The sequence below is a fragment of the Desmodus rotundus genome, chromosome 11 (assembly GCF_022682495.2).
Source record: "Desmodus rotundus isolate HL8 chromosome 11, HLdesRot8A.1, whole genome shotgun sequence".
In the NCBI taxonomy this organism is placed as follows: domain Eukaryota; kingdom Metazoa; phylum Chordata; class Mammalia; order Chiroptera; family Phyllostomidae; genus Desmodus; species Desmodus rotundus.
Genome location: NC_071397.1, coordinates 68,128,027 through 68,142,743, shown reverse-complemented (window position 1 = coordinate 68,142,743; position 14,717 = coordinate 68,128,027). Strand labels below are relative to the sequence as shown.

General features: G+C 36.2%; 1 protein-coding gene across 2 annotated transcripts in view; it reads left to right on the top strand.

Annotated features, from left to right (window-relative positions):
* Positions 1-13,086, top strand: part of GOPC (golgi associated PDZ and coiled-coil motif containing) — a 32,138-nt gene extending 19,052 nt beyond the window's left edge. For both annotated transcript variants that reach the window (XM_045188712.3, XM_024551835.4), the window contains 5 exons: positions 710-875; positions 3,698-3,793; positions 5,212-5,376; positions 7,545-7,725; positions 10,650-13,086. In XM_045188712.3, coding sequence (XP_045044647.1) covers positions 710-875; positions 3,698-3,793; positions 5,212-5,376; positions 7,545-7,725; positions 10,650-10,780 — 739 coding nt within the window. In that variant the 3' untranslated portion in view covers positions 10,781-13,086. The remainder of the gene's footprint in view (positions 1-709; positions 876-3,697; positions 3,794-5,211; positions 5,377-7,544; positions 7,726-10,649) is intronic.
* The last annotated feature ends 1,631 nt before the right edge of the window (positions 13,087-14,717 follow it).

Here is a 14,717-nt window from a genome sequence, read left to right as displayed (position 1 = left end):
AATGTTTATGTACAGTTAGCCTCATCTGAAGACTAGTATTAAATAGCATCTGAATTCACCCTGGCTGAGTAGCTCAGTTGGTTAGAGCATCATCGTGTACACCAAAAGGTTGTGGGTTCAATTCCCAATCAGGGCATGTACCTAGGTTACAGGTTTGATCCCTGGTCAGGGCATGTATGAGAGGCAAATGATCAATGTCTGTCTGTCTGTCTGTCTGTCTGTCTCTCTCTCTCTCTCTATCTCTCCTCCCCTTCTCTGTCTTCCCTTCCCCCTTCCTTTCCTCCCACTCCCCACACTCCTCTCTCCCCTTTCCTTTTTCTCCAAAATCAATAAACATAACCTCAGGTAAGGATTTAAAACAAAAACAGTATCTGAGTTTGATGACCCACCTTGACTGTATGCAAGAAATTAAACACATGTTAATTGACATTGGTCTCTTAAATTGTTTCATTGATGCATTTGAATTAAGCATATGACTAAAAAACGGTCTCATTTATGTACTTTAAACTGGTTTCCCCTTGAAGACATCTGTTCTTTTCAGAATTTTCATATCTTTGTAAGTCTGAGGAACATTGGGAGTTTCCTGAGTATTATTTTTATTACCAGCTTATATCTTTGCAAAAGCTACTTATGTTCAGTAATTCTTCTGAACTCTCTCTGTACTGCCCTTAAGGAAAAACTAACAATTAATTCTTTTCACCATATGAAGGGTCCAACAAATACAATTATTAGGACGAGATATGAAGGGACCTGCTCACGATAAGCTTTGGAACCAGTTGGAAGCTGAAATACATTTGCATCGTCACAAAACTGTCATCAGAGCCTGTAGAGGACGGAATGACCTGAAACGACCGATGCAGGCACCACCGGGCCACGTACGTTTGCTTTGCCTCTGTTTCCCACTCAGCCGCTTCCTTCTTTCTTTAATCGGAAGTTCTTTTCATGTTTTTATTCTATTAGTATTTAAGACCTTAATTTAGAAAGTGAAAGTGGGATCAGACTTATTTAAAACAGATACATATTTAAAGTTCTAATAACCCATAGCTCTTTACGTACTTGGTAATGACCTGAAAGTGATATTTCTGAAGATAGCAAACTATTGCTCGTAAATATATATTGCTAGTACTTTGGCTCATATTTCAAAATTTTCCTGGATCATGATTAGGCATGAATTTGTTTTAAATTTGTTTTAAGCTTAGCAGGCAGTGTGTAGTCATATTGCTAAGTTGCAAAATTTTTTAGGTAGTTGGTTAAGGCAATTTTGGGTAACTTGATTCAATGTCAGTTCTGGCGTGGCTCAGTTGGGTGTTGTCCTGCAACGCAAAAGGTTTCCGGTTCAATGCCTGGTCAGGGCACATGTCTGGGTTGCAGATGTGGTCCCCAGTTGGGGTGCATGCGAGAACCAGCTGGTCGATGTTTGTCTCTCACATCAGTGTTTCTCTTCTCTTTCTTCCTCGCTCCTCCTCTCTCTAAAAGTAAATAAAATCATTTTTTAAAAATCTAGGCTGTGAACTAATGCTTACACCTGTTTGTTCTTGAATTAAAATGGAAGTTGACATCTGAGTCTGTGTCTAATTTTCTCCTTTCTTAGCCACCATGTACAGGTGTATTTCTTTTTATCCGGGTAAATCTTTATCAGAGTTCATTACAACAGCTGTCTGATAATACAGACCTTACTGTAATAAGAACACGTCAGACTCCTGCCTAGTGGGTCACATATCTTAGCAGCAGAGAAAGCATGGCCTAGGTAAAATTATGTGTTGGCTTTAGTAATGCAAAGGGTATTATAAGAAGAATTGATATGGACATGGATTTGGTGGGAGAGGAGTGGGGATAGCAGTAAACACTTACACCATTGTCTTCTCTGGGACATTGGTGGTCCCCATTAACTTTTAAGCAGTGGCCAAATGAGAAAAGTTATTTTATGCTAAATAAAGGAGTTTGAACATTAACCTGGTAATCATGGGATTGTAAAATAGAATAGTGGATTTAATAAGATTTAACATTTTTTTGACAGCGTGATCTAGTGGAGAGGATGTATTGGAAGAGGGTCTAATTGCAGGTGAGGAGATTCATTAGAAAGATACCATACTGTCCTGAGGAGAAGGTGAACGAGAGCCTGGCAAGTGCATTTGAGAGGAAGGGCAGGTTCGCCAGAATGAGAGTCGAGGGGACTTGCTTGTGGTTAAGTGGGTGAGTGAGAAGGGAGACAATAGGTGTTTGATTTGGGCAACTAAGTGAGTTGATGGCATTCAGTTACAAAGCAAATACAGGAACAGGAGGGTTTGGGGGGAAAGATGAGATCAGTTTTAGACATGTAGTGTACAAGGTGCCAGTGGATAGGCAAGCTATATCCAGTTGGATAAATGACTCTGGAATTCAGGAGAGATGTCTCAGTTAAAGAAATATTAGGCAGATCATTCATCTGTTTATAATTGAAACTATGCAATTGATTAGGTCACACAGGGAACGTATATTTAAGGTAAAACGAGTAAGAGGGCAAGGATGGAAAGAAACGTTTATGGAATGAGGGAAGGAAATGGAAACGGGTTACCAAAGGAAGGAGCCTGAGATGGAGCTGCAGATACAGGCCATCTAGGAAAGTGGTGTAGTAGAAACCAAAGGAAAGAGGGTTTCAAGGAGCAGTTAATAAACAGAAACAGTATCAACTTTCTGAAGGTTTAAATTGCATAGTGACTGAATTCAAAGTGTTTGTTGGATGTAGCCATTTTGGTTACTAGTTACTGTAGAGAAGACAACTTAGTTGAGCAAGTTGGGGCAAAACCCTAATTACAGTGGGTGGAGTAGTGAATGTGGGAGGCAAGCAGGGAGATAGGTGAGGATTAATGCTGTGAAGGTTAAGGAAAGATGGAGGGGGATGGTAGCTAAAGATGATAGTAAGTGTTTGAAGGGTTTCGTTTTGTTTTGTGTTTGTACGTGGTCAGTATTTTAAATCTGGAAGAGGCTTGGAGTAGAGAGGAAAAGAGAAAAGGTATCAGAGAAGGAATTATTAGTGGAGCAAGGTTTTTTATTTAAAAGGTGGACTCTAGAGCTCAAAGGAGTGAAAAATTAATGAATGATCCCATTAGTAATTTGTTTTCCAGTTCTACAAATCAGTCAAAATGGATATAGATGTTTATGGTTTTTTCCAGTGAAGATAAACAATTACCCACTTTTATTTCTTGAAGATATTTGTTCATCAATTAATTCCTGGCAATAATTTCTTTTGTAATGTCCTACAATGTAAAAAGAGATTATTTATCAGTGTTACAGAATTTGATAAATGGGTGAGAAAATCAACTGTACAGTCTGTTACATTAACAAAACAACTATTTTCATTTATCTATAATTACTTTCTTAACACTATACTATGTATCCATTACAGCAGGGGCGTCAAACTCATGTTCACCAGGGGCCACATCAGCCTCATGGTGGCCTTCAAAGGGCTGAATGTAATTTCAACTCCTTAACAGTTAAGGAGTAGTTACATTTATACAGTCCTAATATTATTTTGGCCCTTTGAAGGCAACCACGAGGCTGATGTGGCCCCTGGCGAACATGAGTTTGACACCCCTGCATTACAGGAAATTAATAAAGATTTCTTTATTTAATAAAAGCAGGTCGTATGGCAAGGGTTTACTCTATTTGTTGTATTATTTATGTAATACTAATTTTTTTTCTTTTTTCCCCCAATAAGGATCAAGACTCTTTAAAGAAAAGCCAAGGTGTTGGTCCAATTAGAAAAGTTCTCCTCCTTAAGGAAGACCATGAAGGCCTTGGCATTTCAATCACAGTAAGAAGTAGTATTTTCAGTGTCCTTTCCTACAGTTATCTGGTATGATTGTACTCCTTCACTGGACATGATCGAGAAACAGTACTTTAGATACCGCATTTTTCAGACTATAAGACACATTCTTTGCGCGCCCCCCCCCCAAATATGGGGGTGCGTCTTATAGTCTGAATGCAGCTTACCTGGCTCACTGCAGGATTTCAGCTTTAAAGGATGTTATTAAATATTTTACCACCTTCTTTGCTTCAAATTTTTTTCTCCTATTCTCCCCTAAAACATAGGTAGGTGTGTCTTATGGTCTGAAAAATATGGTACATTTTCTAAATAACTAAACTTATCCCCATGGGCACCCTTTTTGTGTAAAGTTCTTTGCGTTTGTGTTTTGGTATGTAAATCTTCCTAATAACTGTTAAGTACACCTTTAGTAAACAGAGTTAAACATTTTTATTATGGCTCAGGTCATAGTTCTGTTCTATATTCTGTGATGCTTTTAATGGCCTTTGGGAATGGATATAACCATTTTCTTCTGTGTTAAACGGCTCCAGGTTGTATTGTTTTTTCTCTAGAGTATGTGTTATCTTTTCTTGTTTCATTTCTTTGTTGTCAGATTTGACTGGCTCTTGGGTCTACATAATCCTCCTTTTTAGGACCATGAGATGCCTTTACAGAGAGTTCTCTTGGGCAGACGTTCCGGACAGCAGTCTGTTATGAAATACATATATTTGGAGTTCTTTTGCTGTTATTCAGTGCTTTGTTCCAGATGAATAAATAAGGCGGTTTTACACTAATTTCCACTTGGTAATTCTTAAGCACTGTATAAGCTCATTTTATTTCTGGTATTGCTTAATGTAAAAGTGTTTCTTATAATGAAAAGTTTATATGATGGAGAAATCAGATACACAGACACACACACAAATAACTATGATACAAGCTGGAAAGTGACATGTGCCAAATACTGCATTTCATTAATTCTGTGTTGCATGTTTTTTTACATTTAATACATCTGAAACTAAGATTCATCTTATGATCTTACAATTATTTTTGTGGTACATGGAAGAAAGGGTTCTTTTTTTACCATTTATAGTGATATAGATTTGATAAAATCTAATACTGCTATAGACTGCCAATACATAAAACATTTGTGTTTAAAAGAGTAGCGGTTGTAGTTGTTTTGACTCTAAAATGCTTTTTAGAAAAGCACATGTATATCATTCACTTTTACTAAGAAGTAACCCTCTGATATTCATAATAATTTACTTATCATTACTTAAGCATCAAAGAAGATTTCACTCAGCATCTAGAGACAGTGTGTATAGGTGTTTATGAAATATATTTTTAAAAAGATTTGTTGTTAGAATAGCCTGTGATTATACAAAGAGTAAACTGATTTATTGCCTTTGTTTTGGTGTGTTTTTTGTTAGGGGGGGAAAGAACATGGTGTTCCAATCCTCATTTCTGAGATCCACCCAGGGCAACCTGCTGATAGGTGTGGAGGGCTGCACGTTGGAGATGCTATTTTGGCTGTTAATGGAGTTAACCTAAGGGATACAAAGCATAAAGAAGCTGTAACCATTCTTTCCCAGCAGGTAACTTGCCTTTATGAAATTAAAATTAGATCTATCCACTGGTTCTTTTTGAATCTATTGAATATTTTATACTTCCCTAGGAGGGAAGTAGTAAAGTAGTAAAGTGTTTCTGTATAGATACTAGTTTTTGTTCGTTTGTTTTTGATTTGGGGCTTTTATAGAAGACGTTCAGCCAGGTTTACTGGAAAAGGAGGTTAATTTGCCCTTTCCACAGCTGTGCAACTTTGAGCAGGTCAAGTCTTCCGTGCTGCGGTGCTGCCGTGTCCCCATCGGAGAGCTGTAAGGATGGAGGATGTTAGCACATTATAAAGTGCTCAGAGCAGGACCTGACATTAGAGAGCACAGCACCGTCATTGACTAAAACACTGTGTAAATATAAGGTGTTATAAAAAAATGATGCTAGAAAGTGGATTTATTTTATAGTCATAAATGTTAAAATTAAAAGGATCCTTAAAAGTCATTTAACCCAGCCCTCTTATTTAAAACAAGTAAACTAAGGTGCATAGAGAAATATATTATTTGTTCAAAATTTCAGGCAAATAAATGATAGGTTTGGGATTTATATACAGAAGTCATATTTATTATTCCATGTACTTAAGATCTATTTTTTGTTTAAGAGTAGGGTTGAGGGAGTTAAAGAGGTATTGGTAGTATATTGAGATGTTTGTTGTATCGTAAGTGTGGTGTGCGAATGTAGCATTGAATCTCAGAATTGAAAGTGAATTTACAGCTCATTTGGTTCACCTCCACACGATGTATAAAGCTCGACAATATTACTAACTTAACTGCATGAAAGGACTTGGTAAAGCGGTCCATTCCATTGTGGTGCACTGATGGTTTTCAGAAAGCTGTTTCTCATAGTAAGCCCTAAACCTGTGTGTCTGTGACAGCTGCCCACAGACCTAATTCTGTCTTCCCAAACTTTACCATCCACCGTACTATCCACCTGTCTCCCCAAAGTGGTACTTGTAGAGCATATTCTCATAAGGGAGAGCTAAGGATGCAACTTCAGTCTCTTCAAGTTAGGGTTCTCGCAGCCCAGCTTGGCTGCCATCCAGTAGCATGAGGGTGGGGTGCATGGCTGCTGTGCTGAAGGAGATACAGATAGGCACTCATAAAGTTTTAAGGAAACACTAAGCATGTATTACAATTCTGAAACCACCTTAAACTGCTGGGAAAAGAGGAGCATCAAAGAGACTTAATTTAGTGAGCAGCAGTAAAAAAATGACATGCTTTCTTTTGAGCAAAGGCAGGCCATAATTTTCAGAGAGTTGCAGATCCCATACTCATGTGTATTGATTGTAGTCTCTAATTAAATGACAATTATAGCTTGGAATTTGTTTAACATAAAATAATCTGTAACTTTTTACTTGAACATAAGGTTGTTATTAAAAAGTAATTGTAGAATTATACATTTAGTCTGCTATGGTAGAAAGAGCGAGGACCTGGGAGTCGTATTTCTATTATTCTGTTTTACTTGTTCATCATATTGGAAATTATCTGCTTTCTCTAGGATTTTCTCAAGTTCCTCATTCATGTAAAAGAGACTACAGTAGTGTTATTCTGAGGATTAAGGATATCATTTTGCCCAATAAATACAGTGATTACTGTTATTACTGAACAGAATACCTTGATTAAACACTGTGTCTCGTACTCAGTGAAAGTTAAGAAAAGGTTCAAGACCTAGTGAGTAAGAAACAAGAAATCATTGTATAGTGGTTTCTTGAATTGGTCAAGGAAAAGTTTGTGTGAAAAGTTTGCTTTTAGGTGCAATTTTATTTAATATCTGACTATTTAGATGAATTTGCTGAATTGCTATGTAAAGCACAAAATGGCAAAATAACTGCAAGTGAACATTTGTTCCAGAATTCTATACATTAAATAGTTAAACATCCTTTTTGAGGTTTATTAGCAAAAATATTGTCATGAGTAGACAGAACTACTGTAATATTAAAAAGAAATTACAGAGACGTTTCAGGGCGTCGGTCTGCTCACTGTGGCCTCTGAGTTGCCTTCTGCCCTTTGAGGTTCTAGCATATACCACTGTGTTGTCTTGAAAGGAAGCTGCATCTGAGGTTCATCTTATCCCCCACCCCAAATAATTTAGAAATCCTTCTTAAATTATATTTATAATAACTTGACCTCCTCATTTTCTCCCCCCATTTTAGAGAGGAGAGATTGAATTTGAAGTTGTTTATGTGGCTCCAGAAGTGGATTCTGATGATGAAAATGTAGAGTATGAGGATGAGAGTGGACATCGTTACCGTTTGTACCTTGATGAGTTAGAGGGGGCTAGTAATCCTGGTGCTAGCTGCAAAGGCCCAAGTGGGGAAATCAAAGTGTTACAAGGTAAAACTCACTCTAAAATTTATTAATGTATTTATTATTAACAAAATTTTAAAATCTGAAAGCTGAAGCTGTTCCTCAGTAACACTTTTAATAATGGGGAAACCATCGTTAACTGAATGGATAGCTCTCCCTTGCTTATAGTTCTATCGTAACCAGTAACCATGCTAACATTTTATTTACGTAGAAGTTCTTCTAGATTCTTCTTGGACCTTAAGACAAGAACATTACTAGTTACTAAACTACAAGTGTTCCTTAAAAATTACATATAATTTAAGTTTTCTAACTTTAAAGCAAAGACAAAAACGCCTGTTAGATTAAGTGTATCTTAATGTCATCTGTCTTAATGTAAATTCCTCTCATAATACAATGAAATAAGTGTGTGGACTGTTGCCTTATTATTGCTATTAGAATCAGGATATGTGATCTTGAGGATTTTTGATTTAGTTCCTTTGCTGTCATTTAGTCATTTTAAAGAAAAATTCTACCAGTTTCTTTTCCATAATACAGTGGTTCTTAAATTATGATCCATGGATCTCTGGGGGTCCCTGAGACCTTTTAGGGGGTTCATGATATCAACATTTTTCCCAATAATTCTAAGACATTATTTGTCTTGTTTTGCTGTCATTTTGTACTAGTGTTTGTACTGATAGAATGGGGATAAAACTGCTGGTGCCTTAGTGTGAATCAAGCCCGTGCACCAGTGCACCAGTAATTAACTGTGTTCTCCCTTGCCATCCACTCAGAGTAAAAAAAAAAAAGAAGTAGAAGAAAATGTTTGTCTCGCTTATGAATATCCTTGATGAAATAGTACTAGAAAGCTTCATTTTATTAAATTTGGACCCTTGAGTACATTTTTAAAAATATTCTTTGGAACGAGATAGAAAGTATGCATATGCACTTAGTGGTGTGCTGAGTTAAGATGCTAGTCTCGAAGAAAAGTACTTAAATGATTAAGTTGCTAGCTGAACTATTCCTTTTTGTCATGGAAGACAGTTTTTACTTGAGAGAATGACTGACAAATCATGGTTGTTCAGACGACTTCACAGTCACTGTCTTTAAAATGAACAAAATGAGTCCATCACTTCAAGAAAAACAACTGACAGTATTTATTACCAGTGAACAAATGTGAGCTTTCAAGTGAAAATTACGATGTTGTAAAACATGCGTCAACCACAAAGAGCTGACAGCTTCCCGACACTTAAGAACATTTTCTAATAAGATTGGTGGTGATATTAGTGAATGTGTTTTATTTTTTCATATAGTAAAATGATATGTGTCAGCTTTTAGAAATGCTACATAACTCAGTGTCCTAATATTTTTAAAATGACCAGTGTGTACGATGTTACAAAATCCTGCGTGGGCAGAAGAGCCATTCAAAATACAAGATAGACAAATGGATTTTAACAGAACGGAGTGCAAAAAGTTTTCAAATTCCATATTGTCAAATTGTGGTGTAGTATCAAAGGAGAATATTGATAGTTATCTGGAAAGGCTATTAAACTACTCTCCTGTCTTCCAACTACATATCTGTGTGAGGGTGAACTAACTTTATATACTGTAACAGATTGAATAGAAGCAAATGTGAGAATCCAGCTATCTGCTATAAAGCCAAACATTAAGTGTATTTACAAAATTGTAAAATAGTGCTGCTCTTCTGACTTAATCTTTTAAAAAAAATTTTATTGATTGGTTTTAGAGAGACGGGGGAAAGGAGAAAGGGAAATATCGATTGTTGTTCCACTTAGTTATGCATTCATCGGTTGATTCTTGTATGTCCCCTGCCTGGGGATTGAACCTGCAACCTTGGCATATCAGGATGGGGCTCTAACCAACTGAGCCACCCAACCAGTGCCCGACAAAATTTTTTCAGGAAAACAGTTATTTTCACTAAATAAATATGTTATTTATGTTAACATTTACTGTATTTTTTGTCATTTTTAACAATGTAGTCATTTTTTTTAGATTTCTCAGTTTTAGTTACTAATATGGTAAACATCAGTAACCCACATGACATTAATTACGCACATAAACAAAAGCTGTCTGGAGTACTGTTTAAGAGTATAAGGGCATCCCAAAGTTTGAGAACTTACAGTGACTCGGTGAAGTGTTGCCCTTCTGCTAAACTTGGACATATGAGCTATCCACGCAGACAGCAGTGGTAACTGTTGGGGCAGGATGCCAGAACCTTGCACTTCGGGCTGCTTGCCCCATGATTTCATTGTCTGTCATTCTTTCTCCTGTTTTCTGTCAGGATTGGAAGGCTTGTTGCTTCCTTTTCTGGCAGCTGAGGCTAAAAGAGGACTGTCCCCTACGTAAATTGCAGACTGCTTCAGTTGTGATTCCACTAAAAATGCGTGCTCTTAGGATACATTGCAATTAACTGCCCAGATCACAAAAAAATATATCCATTGGTTATTGGTTACCATGTGTGCTTATTTCATAGCTCACTACATAGATGACAGTCAGTCACTCTTATTGATTTGAAAGCCCATTATCTATTTTATAGATTAACCAAAATTAATTTTATATTTTATCTAGTTTGTCTTGCCAATAAACAAGAGTTTTAGCAATAAAGTAGTATGTACCTTAGTGAACTGAAGTTAAATAATCTTAAAGCAAAATGTAAAAGAAAAAATATAACTTACAGTCCAATAGATATTTGTGTAATTAAAAATGACTGAATTTTACAATTACACTTATCAACTCTGTTTAATGTGAAATTTGGTAGGAACTTTTATACAATTTTTAGATAGGTCTAATAGATAATATTTTTTAAAATCTCTACAATGTTTGATACCTGCTATAAGAAAGAAGAATTCCTTTTTTCAGAAATTACTAACTTGGTTAGTCTAGGGCCCATTGTTTGCCTCGAATTACAGTTATAAATTACAGTGGGCGTTCATTCCTTTGATTCTCTCTTTTAGGATTTAACAAGAAGGCAGTAGCTGACGGACATGAGAATGGAGACCTGGGAACTTCGGGTGAGACTCCGCTGGAAGACAGTGCTTCTAAGTTAGATGACCTGCACAGTCTGTATCATAAAAAGTCCTATTAAACTGACCCTATCCCCAGACCAGATTGTAAAATCAGACTCTTCTGAATTTGGGGCACTAGGGAAGACGGTGACAAAGACTGTACCAATCAAGAGCGGCTGTGTGTTGCCTAAATGAAAGGCGGGTACCTCAGGGCTTCATGTGAACTACTCTGAACACTGAACTCCCTGTTTCTGTGGTATATCATAATTGGCTATTGCATGTAAAGCAGCTTTGATTTTCTTAGAAAAAACTGTGAAGTACCAAAGCATGTGTTTTCCAAAGGGGTATTATTAGGCTCTTAAGCACCACATGAAGCACTACTGTTTTATTTGGTTCCTTTCCCACTTAGGAGGATAGTGCTGACCAGTATTTTATAAGAAATAGTCTTTAAATACAAGAGAATAAATGAATTCATATCGTATATTCCAGAATGTCAAGCGTGGTGTTTCAAAGGACAAAATTTAATGAATTGCAGAAATGTAGGCTTGACTTAATATTTTTTAACTGAAAGAATGATTATAGGTTTTTTTTAATTTATTTTGCATCCTGATATCTAAATCAGTTCTTAATGATCATTTATTGTGATGAGTTTGCTGTTCAGCTTTATGCAGTGCAGTACAAAATAGTTTTCTTTAAGCAATCCTTTACCAATCAGCGCTGCACTAGAAGCAGTTCCTGTAAAGTCACTGTACATTGTACTTCTCTGGTTTTTAAACAAAATGCAGATGAGTGTAAAATACCTGTCCTCAATTATGTTGATCCTCTGCGCATGACATTGGAGCATTACGTCGTTACTGATCAGTCTCCGGTGCTTTTCTTCTGGGATCTACAAAAGGCAGTTTATACATTTTGAGTTTTGTCTTGTTGCGATAGTCTTGTCACTTAAAGATACATGTTTTTTCTGGCACTAAAAGCTCAAATGTATTACTGTGTCAATGAAATACATTGCATTCAAACAGCAGTTTTCTCTCAAAGTAACTGATTTGCCAATCATTTATAAAGCTAAAGCACTGGTGGGAAAGATAAGGTGAAGATATTTGGATACAGGAATTGTTTTGGTCGACTTTTCACATCAGTATATGTTTGACTAAAGTGCTTTTCAGATGCAAACTAAGATTTTTCTAGTTCTATTATCCCAGGATTAAGCATGGAGTACCTGCTCTTATTTCCTATTGTGAAGGCCACTCAGTGTACCTTGTTGGGGAAAATGAAAATACTGCATTTAAAGAGGTGATACTTTTGCCAGTATTACTGTTTTAAAGGATATACATATAATGGACTGTTAAGTGAGGGGAAAGCCTGCAAGGCTTTTAGAGTATCATCAGTTCTTTATTTCTGATACTCAGATGTCATGAGATATAATACACATTTTCCTGTCTTTCCTAGATGCACTATATATTTGTTCATAGGTAAATCTATAAAATGTATATACTTTATTTGGTGGTTTTGCTATTTATAAATTTTATGTTTTAACTATTGCTCATTTATGGTTTGTTTTGGATGGTTTTAATCATCTGAATATGTCTGTGTTAATTTGTAATAGAAATGCACTTCATAGTATATATTGTTACTGATATTAAGATACCTTGTAGCATAAAGTCACCCCTAAGCAAAAGCTGGTATTTAATTGCACAACTGAATAAGCAAGCTACATGCTCTTGTTTGCTTCTAACATGCTAGGCGAGGCCTCTTAATAGAAAACAAATGCTTTTTCCTTATGCATTCCCTTCCTCCAAACACATACGCCCGATGAATGACATGAGATCTGCAAACAGGATTTTAGCCAGTGTATTCAGTCAAAAAAATTACATTGTAACATGTCTGAAAATGTTTTTGTTGTGACTTGAAACCATGTTATTTTTCTTTAAACAGTCGAATGGGACAACCATGGCATTTTTCCAGAGAATACCTATGACTGAATTCTTAGGAAATACGAGCTAAAACCTTTTGGTTTTTAGAACTAAGGGACCATCTAATAAGCCGATGAAGAGTTTTTTCCAGCCTTCCATTGGCATGTTTTTGAGGATGCTGTGTAACAAAAAGGATTGTGTGAGATGGTTATGATATGACTCCTTTCAAGGGCTGATGAGCAGAATGAAAAATGTTCTGGGTAGTTTAGAATTTAAAATTGCACGGGTCAGCTCCCTTTTGATTCTTGTTTCACCTTGCTTTGCGAGCCTTCTTGAGAGGACCGTTGCTCAGAGGCTACTGTGAGCTCCTGACAGATATTTTGTAATGACCCCTTTGAAAGTTCATTTCAGATATATATGGCCTTTGGGGAATGAACTAAGGATTGTAGGCTATTTTCCAAAGGACTGAATGAGAAGCAGTTTTAAAAAAAATTTTTTAAATTTTCACCTGTATAGGAAAGGAACTCACTCAGGTTTCTAGGGCAAAACCAAATGCATGAGGAGAGAACTGTTGCGAAGTTATTGCAGTTGAAAAGGAAAAAGAAAAGTACACAAATGCACACAGAGAATAGCTGAGAAAAAATTTTCAATAGAGTACAAGAGCCGTGTGTGTGTGTGTGTGTGTGTGTATCCAGTTACGTTTTAACCTCTAGACTCTCTTCTGCACGATCTGTTGTGAATAATGGAAAAACACCATTTAGGTCATTAGACTTGTTAAAATAGATTTAAGAGAGATGAAAATTTGTAAGTCTTGGTAATTATAACTGAAGAGTTGTCAAAAGTTAGCAGTTTGTCTTTGCTGGTTTTATTCCCCTCCACAGTGAACCTAGTTTGTTTTTATGTTTAGAAACAAAATATATTAATTCTTGCCTAAGTTGCACATTATTTGACATTCCTATTGTAATTATAATCGACACCCTATTCCACCTATCTGTTCTTCCACTTAGGGTTGGCCTCAAATCAGAAGGATTTATGACAAATATATCTAGTTGAGTTGAATATTTTTTTATTAGCCTGTAAATAAAGATGGCATCTTCTACATTAAAAATGGTATTGATCTCATTTTTAAAAATATTTTGTTTCTTTCAAATTAAATATTTTAGTTTATTATTTATTTCTAGTAGCTTTTGTTATTTGTACCAAGTCATAATGTATATGCAAAGGCTGAACTTGTTACTGTGGTAGAACCATTTTTTGGGGGTAGGAGTTAACTCTTTGGTTTTAGGAACTGTTTAATCTGAGTTAGTTAAAAAAGCACGTTGACTGGAAGGAGCTGCCAGAGCAACTGTAGGACCAGCTTCTGTTGAAACTTAGCAGATGGCAAAAACTCTAGTCTCCTTGGATCGGTTTTGTATTGCACATATTGATAGCCAGTGTTATCCGTGATGATAACATTGACGAAAATGAGAAAACCAATCCTATTAGATACTATGTAAGAGGACCTTCTTCCATATCATCACCTCACCCAGCGATTTTCAAGTGGTGTGCTCCAGCACACTCGTGTGCTACCAGAACTTGTAAAACGTGTGACCCCTGACTGTTGAGTCAGGGGCCCTGACCTCTCTTCCCCTAGACTGTCAAGTCAGAAATGACAGCAGCCAACACTACAATAGTTGTCCCGTATGAATGAGTCAAAAGTACACCTATTTTTTTTTTGTTAGATTGGCAAAAAATACATTTTTTGGTATGCCACAGAATTATAGTAACTAGTTTATGTGTGCCATGAGATGAAAAAGGTTGAAAATCTCTGATCTAAGCACATATAATTTAGAGTTCCCAAATTATGTGTACAGTATATTTTAGAAATATCTGTAAGCATTGCCGTTTTTTGCCTCAGAAGTTTTCCATATGCTCATGTATAGCCTACATAGGAACTAAGTAGAAAATGTATAGGAGGAATGCCTTGTCTTTGCTAAGAGTATTTGAGGTTATCAGGAAGAGAAACTTACAAATGGTATTTTGCACTAAGTACTAATATGTCATATTTCAGAAAATTACTTCTTATGAACATGTAGAAATATATTTTTTTTGTAATGGACTAAACCTG